At 35.3% G+C, this 14,387-nt stretch overlaps 1 protein-coding gene across 2 annotated transcripts in view; it reads left to right on the forward strand.

Annotated features, from left to right (window-relative positions):
- Nucleotides 1-12,496, forward strand: part of Lemd3 (LEM domain containing 3) — a 75,725-nt gene extending 63,229 nt beyond the window's left edge. For both annotated transcript variants that reach the window (XM_008829063.3, XM_029561530.1), the window contains 9 exons: nucleotides 2,456-2,535; nucleotides 2,618-2,763; nucleotides 4,011-4,112; nucleotides 4,219-4,321; nucleotides 4,984-5,162; nucleotides 7,364-7,445; nucleotides 9,839-9,944; nucleotides 10,033-10,111; nucleotides 10,326-12,496. In XM_008829063.3, coding sequence (XP_008827285.1) covers nucleotides 2,456-2,535; nucleotides 2,618-2,763; nucleotides 4,011-4,112; nucleotides 4,219-4,321; nucleotides 4,984-5,162; nucleotides 7,364-7,445; nucleotides 9,839-9,944; nucleotides 10,033-10,111; nucleotides 10,326-10,489 — 1,041 coding nt within the window. In that variant the 3' untranslated portion in view covers nucleotides 10,490-12,496. The remainder of the gene's footprint in view (nucleotides 1-2,455; nucleotides 2,536-2,617; nucleotides 2,764-4,010; nucleotides 4,113-4,218; nucleotides 4,322-4,983; nucleotides 5,163-7,363; nucleotides 7,446-9,838; nucleotides 9,945-10,032; nucleotides 10,112-10,325) is intronic.
- The last annotated feature ends 1,891 nt before the right edge of the window (nucleotides 12,497-14,387 follow it).

A 14,387-nucleotide genomic window follows, 5' to 3' on the forward strand; every position in this document is an offset into this window, starting at 1 on the left:
AATGTAAAGGTCAGGGACAACTTTGTGTTGTCTGGGCTAGCTGGTATATCGGGCTAACTGGCCGATTTGTCTCCAAGTGATTCTGTTATCCCTGCCTCCTATGTTGAAATAGGAGTGTTGGGATTATAAATGTGTGCTTTTTATATGGGTTCTAGAGATCATACTCAGGTTGTCAAGCGTATGCACCTAGCACTTTTACCCACTGAGTCATCTCTCCTGCCCCCAAATAATACATTTTCATGAAAAAGAATTGCTTTCCAAAGTACAGCTTATTGAGAAGAGTGGTATTGTTCTCTACTCTGCAAATTTCATTAATGTCTAGCTCAATAAGCAGGAACTAAATTCTCTTCTATGTCCTGTGTGTTATGATGTTTTAGTTGAAGCACATCAAGAAAACCAGCTTCATATGTATATGTAGTCAAACAGAAAATACTATAATTACTTTTTCAGATAATTGTAAATAGTCGTCTTTGATAGCACATCAAACTTCTCTAAGTAGTAGTTTTTGTTTATTCACTTATTTGTATGTGAGCAAGAATGTGTGCATGTGCAGTTGTACCAATTTCTTGCCTATATGTATATGTGGAAGCCAGAGGATTTTCTGTATCCTCCTCTATCATTGTTCACCTTTTATTTTGAGAGTGTCTGCCATTGAATCTGGAGCTGGATGTTTGGCTAGACTAACTGGCCAGCATGCTTCCAGGATCCACTTGTCTCCACCTTCCAGTTCTGGGGTGGAAGTATTTGCTGTCATATATTGCTTTGGCATGAGTGTAGGTATCCAAGCTCAGGTCCTCATGCTTGTACTTCAAGCCCTTTACCATCTGTGCCATCTCCCTAGTCCCATGTGGTAATTTTTTAAAAACATGGTAGTTGCAGTTAGAATTTAGCAGGATGTCTGAACTTTTTGTATTTTGTCTTTGGTTTATCTTGGACTTTGAATAGATCTTTTACCTAGGTATGATTGTATGAGTTCTTTAAGAATTGGTTATTTCAGGGATGGAGAGATGGCTTGGTGGTTAAGAATGATGGCTGCTCTTGCAGAGGACCCAAGTTCAATTCCCAGCACCCACATGGTGACGAACAACTGTCCATAACGCCAGTTCCAGGGGAATCTGACGCCCTTTTCTGACCTCCACAGGCATTGCACTTATATACATGCAGGCAATGCACTTAATTGCATAAAATAAAAATAATAAGTAAAATATTTAAAGAAGAACTGGTTATTTGAAACAGTGCATGGTGGCAGCGTGCCTATAATCCTAGCGCTTGAGAGGCAGAGGTAGACAGATCTCTGAGATCAAGGCCAGCCTAGTCTACATAGTGAGTTCCAGGCAAGTCAGGGTTACATAGTGAGGCCCTGCCTTTAAAATTTTTTAAGGGACTGGAGAGATGGCTCAGCAGTTAAGAGCACTGACTGTTCTGCAGAGGACCTGGGTTTGACCTCCAGCACCCACATGGCAGCTAACAACTGTCTGTAACTTCAGTTCCAGGGAAATCTGATGCCCTCTTTTGACCTTTGCGGGCATTACATGACAAGAGTGCATTTCATACATACAGGCAGTACACTCATACACATAAAATAAAAATAATAAATAAAATAAAAATTTAAGTGTTTTTTTAAAGGTTATTTGAAAAATACTGGTTTACTGAGTTAACTGTTGTTACTGTTTGTTATGCTATATCAAAGTCACATTTGTTAGTATCACACCACACTATTAAAAAAATCTTTAAGTACGATGAACGTATGATCACAGTGACAAATTGGAATTTTTCCTAGCTTCTAGTTTTTTACTTGACAGTTTGAATTTATCATTGATTAGTTACAGTCAGGATGTTTGAACTTAAAAACATAACATCCAAGTCTCAATAATTTACCATTTGATCATTTGAAAATATTGTTCTGTCTTTTAAAAGTGATTAATTTATTCTTATAATGATAATTTGAAAACAAACTATTAATGAATATCTTCTAAGTTTGTACATAATCTAAAAATATAATAAAGAAAGTACAGGGCCTAGAGAGATGGCTTGGTGGTTAAGAACACTGGCTTTCTTACAGAAGACCCAGGTTCGAATCCCAGCACCCACATGACAGCTAACAACTGCTCGTAACTCCAGTTCCAGGGGATCCAACAGCCTCTTCTGTCCTCTGTGGGCATTGCACGATACAGGTGCACTTAACCTACATGCAGGCAATACATACATACACATAAAATAAAAATAATTTAAAAAGTACAGCAAAGTATTAACAGTGATTTATTTATTTATTTATTTATTTATTTTACTGGAATCATGAGAGGATAGTGGCTTGCATTTATTTTTTCATTTTTCTGTAATGGATCATATGTTTTCATTCTGTTGTTTATTTGGTTAAAATAAAAGCATAATAGAGCATTCTATGTATACAACAGCTATACAGGATTATTGAGAATGGTTCTGTTTTTCTTGTTAGGATTTAGGTCCTGAGTATGAAGATATATTTAACACTTCGTTGCTGTGGATTTTAAAAAATGGGAAAGATGTTGGAATAAGGTACAGGATTTGATACCAACATTGATTGTTTTGTATTCTAAAAGTTGGTTTTGAAGTTTAATCTTTAACTATTTTTAAATAGGTGTGTCGGTTATGGGCCTGAGGAAGAACTGACAAATATAACCGATGTACAGTTTTTACAGTCCACAAGACCTCAGATGTCTTTCTGGTGTCGTTTTCGTCGTGCTTTCATTACTGTAACACATAGGTTATTGTTGTTATGCTTAGGTAAGTTGTTAGGGTAAGAAAGGTATTGCATTACCTGTATTTACTGAATGTCTGAGCTGAGAATTCACTTCTGTAATGAATGTCATAACTCACATTCAAAAGTCTTCACTAAATAAATGTATTAGGGGGCTAGAGAGATGGCTCAGCAGTTAAGAGCATCTGCTGCTCTTGCAAAGGACCCAGGTTCAGTTCCCAGCACCCACCTGGTGGCTAACAGCCATTTGTAACTCCGGTTCCAGGGGATCCAATGCCCTCTTCTGACCTCTGCAGGCATTGTATAACATGGGTGCCCTTACACTCAAGCACATAAAATTTAGAAATCTTAAAAGTAAATAAATATTAGTTTTGTGTAGCTGTGACCAAAAACTTGAAGCAAGAAAGATTTATTTTGGTTCAGAGTTGTCAGTCCATCCTGGCAAGAAAGGTATAGCAGAGCAGAATCCTGGCTGCCAAGAGTAGGGAGGAGGAAAGAAATAGCCAGAAACAACAGGTATCCCCACCTACCTGCCACCAGTGATGGTTTCCTCCAGCTAGGGCCCACTTCCTAAAATTCCAGAGCCTTCCAAACTAGTACTATTGGCTGGGGGGGTTAGGCTTTAAATGAGGGAGGCATTTCATCTTTAAACTATGACAGTAAAGCTAAGGGATTTTTCCTCCCTATGATGGACTAAGGGCTTAGAAAATAGTAATATGAGGAGAAGTAGAAATAAACTGTCACAGAAAAGCAAGTATGTCTAGTAACATATGTATGTGAATCTACTTTAGGAAATAGAATAGGAAAAGGAAAGGTTAGCTTGCTTTTAAATAGTGTCATTTATGAGAATTAAAATTTTTAGTTAGACTGATATTTGAATACTAGGAAATAAGGAGATAGTTTTTTTTCATTTTTCTTTGGTAGTCATTTAAACATAATTCAACTTATTTTAATATTTATTGTGTTTACCAGAACTTACAACTTCTAGTAGTCTAGTGCCACAGAGGAGAAAAGTGTGAAACAGCTATATTTTTTATTTTTAATAATAGGCTTCAAGTGCTCATTTATTAGTGTAATGAAATAATTTTGGGGGGAGAGAGGTGAAACTTTGGAAAGTGCTTAGTAATAAGTTTTTCTATGTAGTTTTAATTCAAACCTCTGTATTACATTATTCTGTTAGGGCAGGTTGAGATAGGCATTGTAGAAACTTGCTATGGTGTTACTTACTGTTACTGACCACAGTTTTAAAATACCAGATATGTGAATATTGCAGGTGTAGTGATGGTTTGTGTTGTTCTGCGTTATATGAAATACCGCTGGACTAAAGAAGAGGAGGAAACGAGGCAGATGTACGATATGGTGGTAAAGATTATAGGTATGGTATTTACAAAATTCTAAGCTTTCTAGAAAAGTTATATGATAAAACTACAACATAATTCCCAGCAATTGATTTACTTGTAAAGTAGTTGATTTATTTTCAGATGTTTTACGAAGTCATAATGAAGCTTGCCAGGAAAATAAAGATTTGCAACCTTACATGCCTATTCCACATGTGCGAGACTCTTTAGTACAGCCTCATGACAGGTGTGTAAAGCCTTTCAGTTGAAATAAATCAGCCTGTAGGTTGTCTGTTGTAGCCTGAAGTTTTTATTAAGAGTTGTGAGTCTTAACTAGCCTTGCTGTATGTATAGACATTTTAAAATACCCTCTACTTTCTAAATTTTCTTCTATTCTCCTCCTGGTTTTCAGTGGCATAGTAGAGAACTAGGTGTATAAGTCATTCTCATTTCTGTATATTTTTGTTTATTCCTTTTTGTCAGTCTTCCTGTTTTTTTTTTTTCCTTTAGTGTCATCTTACTAAGAAACAGAATAGCTAGTTGTATTTTTACTAATATTTTAAAGGCTTATTTTGTTATTACTGGAGATTTGTAAATTGCATACTAAAACCTAATTTTTTGAAAATGAAAACTAATGTCATGCCCTGAAGGAGTGTTCTTCAGCCTAGCAGCACATCCTTATCACCAGTGGATGCTGAGTTAACAAGAGCAAGCACATGCTCATGGCTTCTCTCTGGAGACTGGAATTCAGTAAATCTGAGGTGAAGCACAGACATCTAAGTTGTCTTTTATATAAACTGTAAGGAGTGATAAGATAGCCAGTTAACAGTAGTCATTGCTTCAGTTACTAGCATTTCCAAAAGATGACAAGCCAAGATTATAGTAAACCTGTTATTTTGTTCATGATAGGAAAAAAATGAAGAAAGTCTGGGATAGAGCTGTTGACTTCCTTGCTGCTAATGAATCTAGAGTGCGCACAGAAACTCGAAGAATAGGTGGTACAGATTTTCTAGTCTGGCGGTGGATCCAGCCTTCTGCATCCTGTGATAAGATATTAGTAATACCTTCTAAAGTATGGCAAGGTCAAGGTATGTATTTTTAAACACAAACAAGGATTTTCTTCTATTTTTTCAAAATATATCATGTGTTTAAGTGAAACACTATAATTAAACGGTAAGGGAAGGCAAAACTTCCCTTTTCTGCTCCACTCCATAGAAGAAATTGCTGTCAGCATCTTTGTAAAAGCAAATGACAGCATGACAATGAGGACAAATAATTCTTTGATCTTGACTTTTCATTTAACAAAGCAACTTAGTGTTATGACTTTAACTGCATTCTTTTCATCTCATTTTTCTGTGCATATAAGACATGTAGAATTAATGTTATTTTATACATAAACATAAATGTTAACATGCATTAAATATGTATGTGGAACTCTAACTTCTTTATTCTTTTTTTTATCCCCATTTTTGCTTGCCTCTCTCTCTAAGACTCCTTTATCTGTATATCTCCCCTTCCAACTATCTTCTGTAGCTATCTTTCTGTAGTTTTCTTCATAGTGTATGCAATTTAGAAGAGGTATTTGTACATAGGGAGCTTTGAAGATTAGCTGCCTTGTGTGCCTAAGCTTCTACTATACTGGAAAGTAGAAAACAGTATATAAATAAAATATGAATGGCAAATTATCTTTTCTACAAAGTCAGGATTATTAATATTTGTTAAACATAGTATTCATAGAAAAGGTAAGTTAAATGTTTTGGAATTATAATGTGAAAAATGCAGTCATACACCTTTTTTCTCTAATTTTCATTTTCAAAAAATTTTGGATAATAGACTTTAATCACAGCATGAAAAAATGATGCTTTGCTGTTCTGAACGCTAACAAAAGATTATTTCCTTGGAAAGGTGCCTGTAGAAGGGCCTATAAAACTGGAATCAGAAGTCTTTGTTCTCTGACTCAGCCATATCTAGCAGCTGAACCCTCCTTCAAGCTTTTTTTTCACTTTGGGCTTTGACACTGGCACCTGTTTTTTTTTTTTCTCTCCTACCTCTGATCTTTTCTTCAATTTTTTTTTCCCCTCTTAAGTTCTCCTATTTTCCTGAGCCTCTAGGTATTGGTTTCTCAAACCCACCTTTTTATTTACTTTTCTCACTAAATAGTCTTATGCTGTCACTTCATTGACAGTGTCAAGAGTTCAGATTCTTACATCCTTTTGAAAAGTCATTTTTTTCCCCTAGGAGATGGGTACTACAAATGAACATGAATGTGAACTCACTATCTTCTCTTTCAAAAGCCATTTCTTCACCTATCTCTAGTCTGGTCCATAGTACTGTTCCTCAGTTGGTTCCTCCATAAACCTGGAAGTCATCCTTAAGCCCTCCCTTACCTCTGCTTGTTTAGTCATGCAATAGGTCGTGCCAGATGGTCTTCTTAATGTCTGTTCACTTTATCTTGGTCCTCTTGGCCCATTAATTTTAAAGATACATCTTGTCATATGATTCCTCTAGTTCAAACATTTGTGGGGCTTTCTATTACTCTTATGACATTGTTGGAATACTCTAATATGGCCTACATGATCCTGAATAATCCGACATTTCCTCCAGGGTTATCATTCTGCTGTTCCACTCTAGCAATACTGACTAACTTTGAATTATTTGACTATACCATTTTCTTGTTTGTCACAAGGCTGGATACAAGCTATCATTTCTTCTTTAAAAAAGTTGTATTAAAATGTGACAGTGTATGACTGTTTTGCTTTCATGATGTATATGTACCACATGTTTGCAGTGCCCAAACAGCCTAGAAGAGAGCATTGGATTCCCTGGGACTAGAAGTGGTTGTGAGCCACCATGTGGATTCTGGGAACCAAACCTGAGTCCTCTGCAAGAGCAACATGGATTTTCTTCTAATTTAACCATTAAAACATCCCTCCAAGTCCTTATCTATTCTTGAAAGCACCTGTGCACTTATCTTTACCCTGCTAATTTCTTTGGTTCCCAGAATAAATTTCACTTCCTTGGGGAAAATTTTACCTTACACGTTGAAGTGTTATTTTTGTAACCTCTGGTGTTTTCAAAATTACCACAGCTGTAATCCCCTGGTTAATATATGTTTTTTTCTCCTACCGAACTATTAATTCAATATTAATGACTATCTTAATTCACCTTAACATCTAATACAGGTGTCTGGCTCATTCAAGCCACTTAATAAATATTTTTTTAATAAACTAAATGACTATCTTTCAACAAAATGGAACAATGGCAAGTAATTAAACTAATTTTTTTGTAGCATTTCATTTAGATAGAAGAAATTCACCGCCAAATAGTTTGACACCGTGTTTAAAGATTCGAAATATGTTTGATCCAGTTATGTAAGTATTATGATCAGGCATATATGCAATTTTTATTTAGAATATTTGAATATAAACTGCCTGGTTTTCCTAATGCTATATGTCTAATTGAAAATCTCTTTTCCTAATGCTGTATGTCTAATTGAAAATCTCCCGTTTCTTTTAAAAAATGTATTGTTATTTTTTAATATTTTGTTTGTAATTTTTATTTGATGTGTATGAGTATATTGCCTGCATGTGTGTAAGTGCGCCTGTATCATGCAATACCTGCAGAGGTCCAAAGAAGGCAGGCATCAGATCCCCTGGAACTGGAGTTATGGATGGTTGTTAGCTGCCATGTGGGTGCTGGGAACCAAACCTGGGTCCTCTGCAAAAGCAACCAGTGCCCTTAACTACTGAGCCATCTCTCCAGCCCCTCCTTTTTTATTTCTAATCATAGAAATGTTACGCTTTTCTCTTGTCTCTTGTTAAATTTCAAGCAAAGGTTTAACCTAAAGACAGAATATAAAGATTTCTAAAACTTTTATACACCTTTGTTTTCATTGTGAATCCCCATAGTACACAAATCTTGAGGCAAGTTAATAATAAAGAATAAACTTTACTAAATATGAAATTATTTTATATATAATTTTCAACATTTTTGTCTTACTAGGCTCTCTATTTTCCAAAATTTCCAGTCTCTGCTCAAAAACAAGAAAACTCATAACAGTGCATACCTTCCTCTTTCTAGTTTTTGTACTTACTTATCAATGTAATATTTGATGAACTACATTATTACTACAGTGCATATCCAGAGAATTGTACAATCAGAAGTTTCTACCTTAGAATCCATGATAGTTATATGTGGTTTTGTTTGTATGTGTTTGTGATACATTCACTTGCACGCAGAGGTCAGAGCAGGGCACGAGCATCTTTCTCTGCCACTCTGCCCATTTAAGCCTTGAGACACACATCTCACTGAACTTCAAGTCACCGTTTTCACTAGCTGTGTGGCCAGTTAGCTCTATGAATCTTTTTGTTTCTGCCCTTCAATAATACTGGCATCTATGTCCAGTTTTTAAGTAGGTGTTTAGGGTTTAAACTCTAGTCCTTATGCTTGCAGAGGAAGCAAGCACTGAACAATCTCCCCAGCATATTTCATATGTAAGCTGTAATATTTTTAAGAGTTGCTTTCGTAAAGGCTTCTGCTTAGCTATCTAATGGTATGACAGATCAAATCCCAGTTTCCTTTTTCAAATCTTTTTATATTATTTGTTATTTTTTATGTGTTTGAGTATATTGCATGCATATATGTAAGTGCACCTATGCGTGCAAAGCCTGCAGAGGTCAGAGGAGGACATCAGATCCTCTGGAACTGGAGTTACCAATGCTTGTTAGCTGCCATGTAGGAGCTGGGAACCAAACCAAAGTCCTCTATAGAGCAGCCAGTGCCCTTTCTTAACTGCTGAGCCATCTCTCCAGCCCCCTCAAATCTTTTTCAATACAGTATTTTTTATTAATACTTTTAGAACTTTATATATACATGCAGTGTGTTTTGATCATCTTTACCCCTAACTTTTCCTAGAGCCCCCTACCCCCACACCTCTCCCAACTTTATGTCCTCTTTTTTATTTTCCAATAATTCACCAAGTCATTCTGTGCCACCCATATACTCATAGTTGGAGGGCCATCCACTGGAGCATGGTCAGCCTATCAGAGTCTACAGCCTTAAAGAGGACTCTCCCTCCTCCAGAAGCCATCAACTGTCAATAATTTGTCAGCAAGGGGTAGGGTTTTCCAGATCTTGATTGTTGAAATTGTATTACATGTAAAATGCCTATAGATGTCATCTGATAATTCACTTGTTTCCAATTTTAATAGTGACATTCCAAATAAGTGGCACTAAATTGAAAATGTAGGGAGGCACTGTCAGTATATGTGTACATGACTATGGGTGCTTGTATTCACACAGTATTTTGTTATTAGCAGTGCAGTAATACGTCTACAAGGAGTCTTGCTGCATGCTTCAGTGATTAGGAAATCAAGTCCATTGTAGTATTCTATTACATTAGGCTAAGATTTGCAATTTGAAGTTGCTCTTCCTTTTGCCCTGTCATCATGATTCACAAGTAAGACAAATGTGCAGGTATGCTCTGCGGAAACCTTAAAGCTTGTGTTATAGTGAGATGACTCTGCACAGTCCTTGTCCTAAGAAATTTTCTAGGTTTGAGAGCTTGAAGATTTCATTAAAAATAAAATAGTATTCAGCTATTACAACTCTAATGAATTAACACTGATCTAGAAAGAAAAGTGAAACAACTTGCAAGCATATGTTGAAACAGAAAATAATTGAACTCAGGTATTCTACCATGATGAGAGTTGGTGAATAGTGAATAGAAATATAGTGGTTGATTCTTATTTCTGTTAATTTTCAGGGAAATTGGGGATCAATGGCATTTAGCTATTCAAGAAGCAATTTTAGAAAAATGCAGTGATAACGATGGCATTGTTCATATTGCAGTGGACAAAAACTCACGTGAGGTAAAGGAGCTACTAGTATTGAACACCACCTTTCGGATTTGTTACTCTTGAACTAAGATCTTTTTTTCTTTTTCTTTTTATATTTCAGGGTTGTGTATATGTTAAATGTCTATCTCCAGAGTATGCTGGAAAGGCTTTTAAAGCATTGCATGGCTCTTGGTTTGATGGTAAGAAATTTGAGTATTATAAAAATTTGGGAAAGATAATTAGCTGAGTTTTAAATTATACCAGATTTTAAATAGAAGAATATTAGGTTAGGATTTTTTTTGAGTAATACTTTTAGGTGATTTTATGTTGTGTGTTCATTCTTTACCACAGTTAATTTTCTACAAATACTAAACATTTTTACAGATCTAAAATATTATTTTTATTTTACAACAGGGAAATTGGTTACGGTAAAATATTTACGACTAGATAGATACCACCATCGTTTTCCCCAAGCTCTTACTTGCAACACTCCCTTGAAGCCATCAAATAAACATATGAATTCTATGTCTCATCTTCGCCTTCGGACTGGCCTAGCCAATTCTCAAGGAAGTTCCTGAAAAGACTTTGTTCTCCTAGGACTGTTATTTGAATAGGAAAATTCCTGTTTGGCTTCCCATCTTCCTTTTTAAATGCTTTTTGTATGTGATATTTTTATTGCTGAAGATAGCTCTGTTTGAAAGTTCCAGAAATCTTAAGGTTCCAAGGAATTTAGCAGTAAGGCAGCAATGCTGAATAGGTAGAATTGTTCATTCAGTTTCCGGAGCTCAGTTAAGCATTTAAAGTTCAGCATGAGGAACACTGACTTTATTAAGCATTTTCAGATACGGTGGTTATATTTTTGCACCACGAAGTGTTTAGATAACCACACAAAAGCATGGTGAAAGACTTCTTGTATTTCCATAATTTCTTGTGAACTAATGTGAATTTTTGTATACAGTCACCTGCCATAGTTCCAGGCTAATAGGCTGATGTGGTAAAACGGTTAATTTCCCAATTTAACCTTAGGTTTCTGTTGCCTGTGAGAGGTTCATTTGCTACATCTGGAATATGGGGAAATTTACTTGATTTTAATGGTTACATATATGTGTAAGTGGATGTACATGTACTTAAACTGGCTTTTGTATATATGTATAAATGCTGATGATAGTGAAAGTCTTGTTTTGTGAGAATGTCTGCATAAGCAGTAAAATAAGCTTTCTATTTTATTCATAATCTAATTTCTGTATATACCTGTATTATGTGTATATCTGTGTATATATGTATTTGTGTACATTTTATGTATGTACACATATACATACACACACATATATATACCTATGGCTGTACTATTATAGATGATCAAACAGCCAAATACCTGGAAGTATTAACTACAAGTTTAAAATACCTTTTATAGATTTTTATAAAAATGCCTGAGTATGATTTTGTGTGAAAATTCTGGCACCAGTTCTAATGTTCAAATTTATGTGAGCAATAAAGAAGCAATTGGCAGATAGTGGAAGAATATTTCGTGAAAAGCTGTATTTATTATAAATACTGGGACTGTGACATAGTACTATTGGGATTAAGTCATTTTCCCAGTCTATTTATAATTTAATGATATGTTAGCCTCTGTTGTATGTCAAGTTTAAAGCAGGGCACGTTGTTGCAACAACTTGTATTGGACAAATTATACTTGGAATGTTGGGTCATGAAAGATTTGCAATATAGTAAATGCTAACTGACTATTGGTTTGTGCCTCAGTATTTGTTTCAGTAAAATTACTTTATTACTGTTTATTATTTCAGATCAAAATGATTGCTGAGCAAGGTTTACTTGTAACCTAAAAATTGGGTTTTTGAAAACTAACCTGCAGGATAAATCATTGGCAGTCCAAATGAGCATGGGAAACAGCTGGGATTAACCAGTTTTGAGTTTTAAGTTCAGTTTCCTTTTTGTTGTATATGTATTAGGTTTGCAGCATGAACTTGCACAGATAATGCACGTTTTCTGGTTAAGTAAACATGATGCACACTATTCTGTAACAGAAAACCCTATTGTGCCTTACCTGTGTGCTTTTGTGGGCACCATGTTTATGAAGAATAAAAAATTATTTGTTATCAGAAGAAATTAAATTTTAAATTCTCAGTTTATGTCTCAGATGCTAACGTGTGAAAATATAAATATATAATATATAAAGTAACCAATCTTTCTGTATTTTATGTGCATCATAGTGATTTATCTGAGCTTAGTGACCCCATCTTGTAACCTGTTGCAAGAGTGAATGTAAAAAATAGCTGTGACATTTTAACAGGTCGCCTTTTGATGCAGATGCATCTTTTTCTTGCTTCTAAGACATATTTCATGTAAACATTGTACATTTATTATTGTAATATATACTATTATGCAGCTTATTTTACCTGTAACTATTAAGCCGACCAAGATTCTTCCCTCCAAGACAGATGGGAATGTGTATAATAATTAGATATTTGAGAAGTTCTGAAGTTTGTTGTAATCTGTTACTTGTTCTGTTTAAAAAAGAAGGAAAACATTCTAATTAAAAATTTATTAGGTTTTTAAAAAATGCATCTTAGTTTTTTAAGAAACTTTTTTTAAAGTGCCTTGTGTCTTTATTTCTTTATACCAGTGAGGTGGCTGTCTTTGTTTTAAATCTCACTTATCTGAGGATCTATGACTGTGTGTATGCTTATAAAGATGAAGACCATAAAGTTAATTTTCTGTTGTTGGGTTGTTTTTTTGTTTTAGAGATGGAGGTCTCATTTGATAGCCCAGACTGGCCTGAAACTATGTAGCCTAGGCTGACCTCAAACTGTGGAGATACTCCTGCTCCAGCCTCTCCAGTGCTGAGATTACAAGTGTGAGCCACCATTCCCACTTGTCAAGTTAATTCTAACTGTCCATTTTCAGCACCTTTCAAAAAATTATTAGCCTATATTATATATAGTAGGGGGTTTAATTATGACATTTTCACACATGTATATAATGTACTTTAAGCATATTCACCCATTGCTTCCTTCTCTTTGTGCCCCTTCCCATTCCTGCTAACCCCCTTCCTCTTCCCAACTTTACTTTTCTTTATGAAAATGTGCTTGTTCAACTTTCAAATGTTTTAGTCAAAAGATGACAAGAATGCAAATCAGCTGTATCACTAAGCACTTTAATTCAGCTAGATACTTTCTTCAGATGAAGAATTTCTTAATGAAAACAAACATACATACATTCTGGCTGAAACCCTTATCCATTATTATCCTATTATAAGCCAATGACAAACAGTTCTTTAGATGCTAAACCATTAGTGTAGATTTTTCTTCAATGTTTTAATCAAGTAAGAAGATTTTATTCAGTCACTTGGTAGGACTTAAAGATTGCTAAGAAATGTTGGTACTGGTAAGTGTTAGAGATACAGAGATGAAAAACACGTAAAATAATCCTGATTATGGTCATAGTCTAGAATATAGGTCAAATAAGTTAAAAGAGAATGTGGATAATAACAGTGGAAAGAAAAATAGGCAGAATTCTGGGACATAGAGAAGCACTGTACTACTAGAAGATAGCAGAACAGGTGCGCTAACAGCTATAATATAATCGGGTTTAGCATTTGTTAAACAGTTCTTATTAGTATAGATAGAATGATTAAAGTCTCCCTAGAGAACTCAGAAGACAGCTTCTGTTCTTGTGATAAGTTCATAAAAGTTAATGTGTGGAGCCCATGCCATGAAATTCATTCATCATGCTTATTGGTACAGTGTGTAATAAGATTTACCTTGCAGTTTTCACTCCTGCTTTTAGTGTCATCAGATTATGATAGGTCACCTCCATGGCTTCCTCACCCTTTTCTCCTAGACTTAGCTCAGTGAGTCACTTCTTCCAGATTGCTCATCAGAGAATACTAAATCAAGCAGAACTTTGGCAGCAACTCTTTTGGAAAGGATGAACAAAAACAGGTACTTCGGAACTGAGAATGATTCGGAACCAAGCGTTCTTTTTTTTAAAAGAAACTGAGTATTCTTGGATGCGCATTTGTTTGGCCCATAATCCCTATTAAAGAAACTCTGGATAGACACATTTTATTGATTCTTAGACTTTAAGCCTAATAGAACTTGTGTGTTTAGATTTACTTTTCCTTCCATTAGTGGACATGAGAGACCTACATATATGCCTGAATTTGAAAAGGGGGCAGTTTAGGAATAGAGAACATGAACAAAGATGGACTGATGAACACCCACATACACAGGTGCATAAACTATGTTCATAAATCTCTAAGTACAAGATGATAATTGGAAATGAACATGAAGGTAAGGAGGTCATGCCATGGAAATCTCTGTAGTATGAAGCTTACAAGAGTTTGAATTTACTTTGTCTTAAGTTCTCTCCTTCCACCATATAGGATCCTGGATATCAAATGCAGGTTATCAGTCTTGGCGGCAAGTGCCTTCACCCCTGAGCTGAGCCTTCTTA

This window comes from Nannospalax galili, unplaced genomic scaffold (genome assembly GCF_000622305.1).
Source record: "Nannospalax galili isolate Female #2095 unplaced genomic scaffold, S.galili_v1.0 scaffold110, whole genome shotgun sequence".
Lineage (NCBI taxonomy): Eukaryota > Metazoa > Chordata > Mammalia > Rodentia > Spalacidae > Nannospalax > Nannospalax galili.